This window comes from Notolepis coatsorum (genome assembly GCF_963971535.1).
Source record: "Notolepis coatsorum genome assembly, chromosome: 2".
NCBI lineage: Eukaryota > Metazoa > Chordata > Actinopteri > Aulopiformes > Paralepididae > Notolepis > Notolepis coatsorum.
The window spans coordinates 206,302,992-206,307,160 of NC_140166.1; the positions used below are offsets into that span (position 1 = coordinate 206,302,992).

Sequence of the window (4,169 nt, forward strand, 5' to 3'; positions counted from 1 at the left end):
ATTGTTGTGGGTGTACGCATTTTTTCTTTTATAATGTACATTGGTACAAGGAAAAACTGGCGATGCAGTAATGACATTTCTTCAGAAGATGGCAGTAGTGCAACACCGTGGATGCGAGCTGCTGTTAAACACCAAAGAAGAACAAGATCGTGATGGCTGGCTGGCGGTACGTCATTATGTTCCCGCCAGTGACTTCCGTGTCCTGCTGTTTCCAGACGGGATATCAAAATGGTGCAGTGCTGTGTTCCGTGTTGCAATAACAGGAACGATGTCAACAAAACGGTATCTTATTACCGCTTTCCTCCCGACGACAAAGAGAAGAGACGGTGGCTGAAGTTGATACGGTAAGTTGGATCTCAATGATGAACAATAACAGTTAACATGTCAGGCAGGCTAAACAGGCTAGCGCCAGTAGTACTAGCTAGGCTAACGTTACTATGGTTTGATTGATTGAAAATTGTATTAACAGATTGCAGAATGGGTACAATACAGTACAGCTTAATACACACAATTGTTAAGGGGATGCAGACCAGAGAAAGACTTTCGTCTTGTTTACATCAGGGTCCCCCATTTTCAATTCATAACATATATGACATACATGTATACAGATAGACAGTACTGCTACATCTATACATTTATGACATGCCAGATTTACAAATACAGTACTGTTTGTGATACAAAAAGAGAGTATATACATTTGACGAAGAAACTACATTTGAGGAGGTTGGGTAGGTGAAGGGGGGGGGGGGGGTGGGGTTGGGTAGGTGGGGTGTTACCAGAGCCATATCTTCAATGGCTCTGGGTGGTACTAGTTAGGTAACGTTAGCTAGCGCTAAACGTAGTTTACATAACGTTACCTGTCTATATAATGTTGAGGCAAAAATTATAAAGTGTGAATCTTTTCATTAATTAATTCATAACTTTTGAACCATATGCTATTTCTAATCTGTCAACTGTTCTATATTGCCAACAAGATTGTCTACATTCCATTCCATACACACACATAAAAAAAATAAAATAAAAAAGTAAGGAAAGTGCTTGAAAATTTATTTGTATCTTCCAATTTAAAATCAAAAAGTTCAATTGCAACTACATATGTATAATAAAAACAAATAATATTGATGATAATCAAACGCATATTTTATATCATTGGAGAGCCCTAGTTGTTGGCTTCAAAATGGTACCAAAAGAGGTACTTTAAAATACCAACTAATGATCTATCACAGACCAATGCAAGTTCATGTTCAGGGATTTCCTAAATGGGCCAGAGGACCCCAGAGGACCCCAGAGGGATATAACGTTGAGGCAAAAATTATAAAGTGTGTGTGTTTTGGTGGACATTGGACCACAAAACAGAAAATGCATTGCAGTTAGCCAAATAGTTAGCTGACGTTAGCCCCCTTCTTTGCCAAACAGAATTTATCACTCTCGTTTCCAGAGCTGATAACGTTATTGTTAAGTCGCTATCTTGTGATAGTAACATGGTGGTCGTGGTGTGAATTACCTCTAAATTAAAGTATTTTTGGATGACAACAGTAATATTCCCTATGCTAACACAAGATGAAGGATGGCAAGTGTCTGTGCTGCATGATATAATTTTTATTGTATTTTTTTAAGTTGGAGGGAGCCTGAGATGTTAAGATGTTCATTGCCATTTAGTTAATATTGGTCAATTTATTTTCTTTTTGCAGGCGTGACTTCACCCCAAACTGTAACTCGAGGGTCTGTGGGTGGCATTTTCCCAATGGCAAAGCAGCTGGGCCAACACTGTTTGCCTGGAATGAGGGAAAGGCTTTCCCTTATCCTTTTCTTTATTTCAGCCATCCCATTGCCACCAAACGGGAACAAATTGAAACAAGCTTGACTCAAAGCGTGGAGCGTGAGATTTGCCCCGGCGTCTCCACCCAGACGGACGGCGTCCCGATGTTCGAGCGTGTGGAGAGGGCCGGCGTCTCCACCCAGACGGACGGCGTCCGGATATCTGAGCGCGCGGAGAGGGTCATGCAGGAGATCGAGCTTTACAACACCAAGGCAGAGCTGAAGGCTCTGAAGGAGAAGCGGGCCTACTGCCGCAGCGTATACTCCGCCTCGCAGCTGAGCGAAGAGGCCCTGAAGATGGAGACGGGGATAACGGACAGGGACACGTTCAACGCCCTCGTGGAACACCTGAGCCGCACCTCCATCAGCTACAGCTCCGGGTGGAGCGTGAAGAAGTCCCTCATGCTGGAGGACCAGGTTCTCCTGACGCTCATGAAGCTGAATCATAAGTACGTAGACCGCCACCTCGCCTCGCTCTTCCACTGCTGCACGTCTACCGTCACCAACGTCACCACCACCTTCATGGCCGTTCTGCAGAGTTTGCCATGTGTGAAACACATGTTCACGCCAGCGTTGTTCACCAAGTTGTTGAACTGGAAGCCTCAAGTGAAAGGGACGTGCGCAAAGAAATCCTCTCAACAAACGGAGGCCGGCGCTCCTTCGCATCCTTCCGCGGACTTGCCCCCACTGCGTTCTGAATCCCCCGCGGGAAACGCTTCCCCGGATCCCAAACGACTCTGCCCGACGTCTGGAGTGTTGGACTGTGACAAGCCAGGTGATCAGACGTTGACGAACGATCCTTGATCCAGGACAGCGGTGTCAAACTCAATCACCAAGAGAGGGCCGAAATGATAAATACAGATGATTTCGGTATCACATAATGATACCTCAAAAAGGTGCATTTTCCTGAGGTCATAATTGGTAATTTTGTTATAATCGGATATGCCTTCATATGTTCTGAGGAAATTGTGAAATTGCGATGGCCTATGAGACTCATAACTTTTGTATGTGTGTTTGTGTTTCAGGGCGGACCTTCCTACAGGCGATATAGGCGGTCGCCTAGAGCGCCACCCAGAGGGGGGCGCCAAAAAAAAAAAAAAAAAAAAAACATTTTTTTTATTTTATTTTTTTTTTATTTTTTTTATTTTTTTTTCTCTGTGCAGTTTTGGCGCCCCCCTCTATATCTGCAACCATTATTTTTACATAAAAAAAATTCTAACATAAGGGAAAATGAGCCAAAAATCTAAAACGGTCAGGCGCAGTGGTGAATCTCGCCTAGGGCGCCAAATGTGCTAGGTCCGCCCCTGTGTGTTTGCAACCATTTCCCCAGTAGAACACATGACGACACATCTAATTATACTGTGAGCTACCTCTTTAGGAAAAGGACTGGTTTCTGAAGGATAAAACACCTGCCTCATTAGATTGCATTGGAACCTGCCTGGTGAGAGGATGCAGCCAGTGATGCGTTGCTCATGGGATGAGCAGAAGCGCGTGCACACAGGAATGCGCTGCACTCGACTGATGCGCCAACTCGCAGTACCCACCTGGCTACTTTGCATATCAATAGCGCCGGTCGTCAGGTGTTGCATTCCATTCGTAGAGGCAATTAGGCACGTCTTTAGTCTGTCCTTATGCAAGGGAACATTTATGCGCATGCGCGGGAGCGCGCAACCGGGAGCGCGCGTGCACGTGGCGTCATTAGTGTGCGTGCAATCAGTGTTGATATGAGGAACGCAACACTGGATGCAGCACAGTGCTAAGTTTCTCAATACTAACTAAAGCCTTCAGTGAAATGATGACCTGTACCATTCAATATCATCCCAGACAAAAATAGGAATTTAAAAAGTGAACACATCCTTTCCTTTTGGGAAATAAGCATGAATGCTGATTTATTGGATGTAAATGATTTGTTTCTCTCTGCATTTGTTATTGGGTCATCTGTGTTTGGAGGTTGGTGATGTGTAAAAGATGTGGGCAGCTAGATCTCCAATAGGAGCAACATGTCTTGACAGTTAAATTCACCAAAATGTGTTAACAATAAAACATTTGATATATAATAAACACTAAACAATATTTATCCATGTTTATTGATTGTCTCTTTAAATGTTGGTATTATTTTGCATGCTGGGTTGAAACCAGAGCAATGGTAAAAACAGTATGGTGTATGGCGCACATACAGCCAGGAGGGGGCAGTGAGATCTCCCAATGATTAGGTTAGGTTAGGTTTACTTTATTTGTAAACAGTGTACATTAATAAAACATTTTACAAATGTAAATGCACCCAATTTTTTGCCAAAAGGCTAATTTCCATTGGCAGTCCCCCTGCCAGAAGGTACAGGCTAAAATCCTGT

The 4,169-nt window shown here is 43.6% G+C and overlaps 1 protein-coding gene across 1 annotated transcript; it reads left to right on the forward strand.

Annotated features, from left to right (window-relative positions):
• The first annotated feature begins 223 nt into the window (after nt 1-223).
• Nucleotides 224-2,830, forward strand: LOC311248975 (uncharacterized protein). Its single transcript, XM_084338221.1, has 2 exons — nt 224-344; nt 1,692-2,830. Exons 1-2 carry the CDS (start codon nt 229-231, stop codon nt 2,620-2,622), a joined length of 1,047 nt encoding a protein of 348 aa, XP_084194347.1. The 5' UTR covers nt 224-228; the 3' UTR covers nt 2,623-2,830.
• Nucleotides 2,831-4,169: the final 1,339 nt, after the last annotated feature.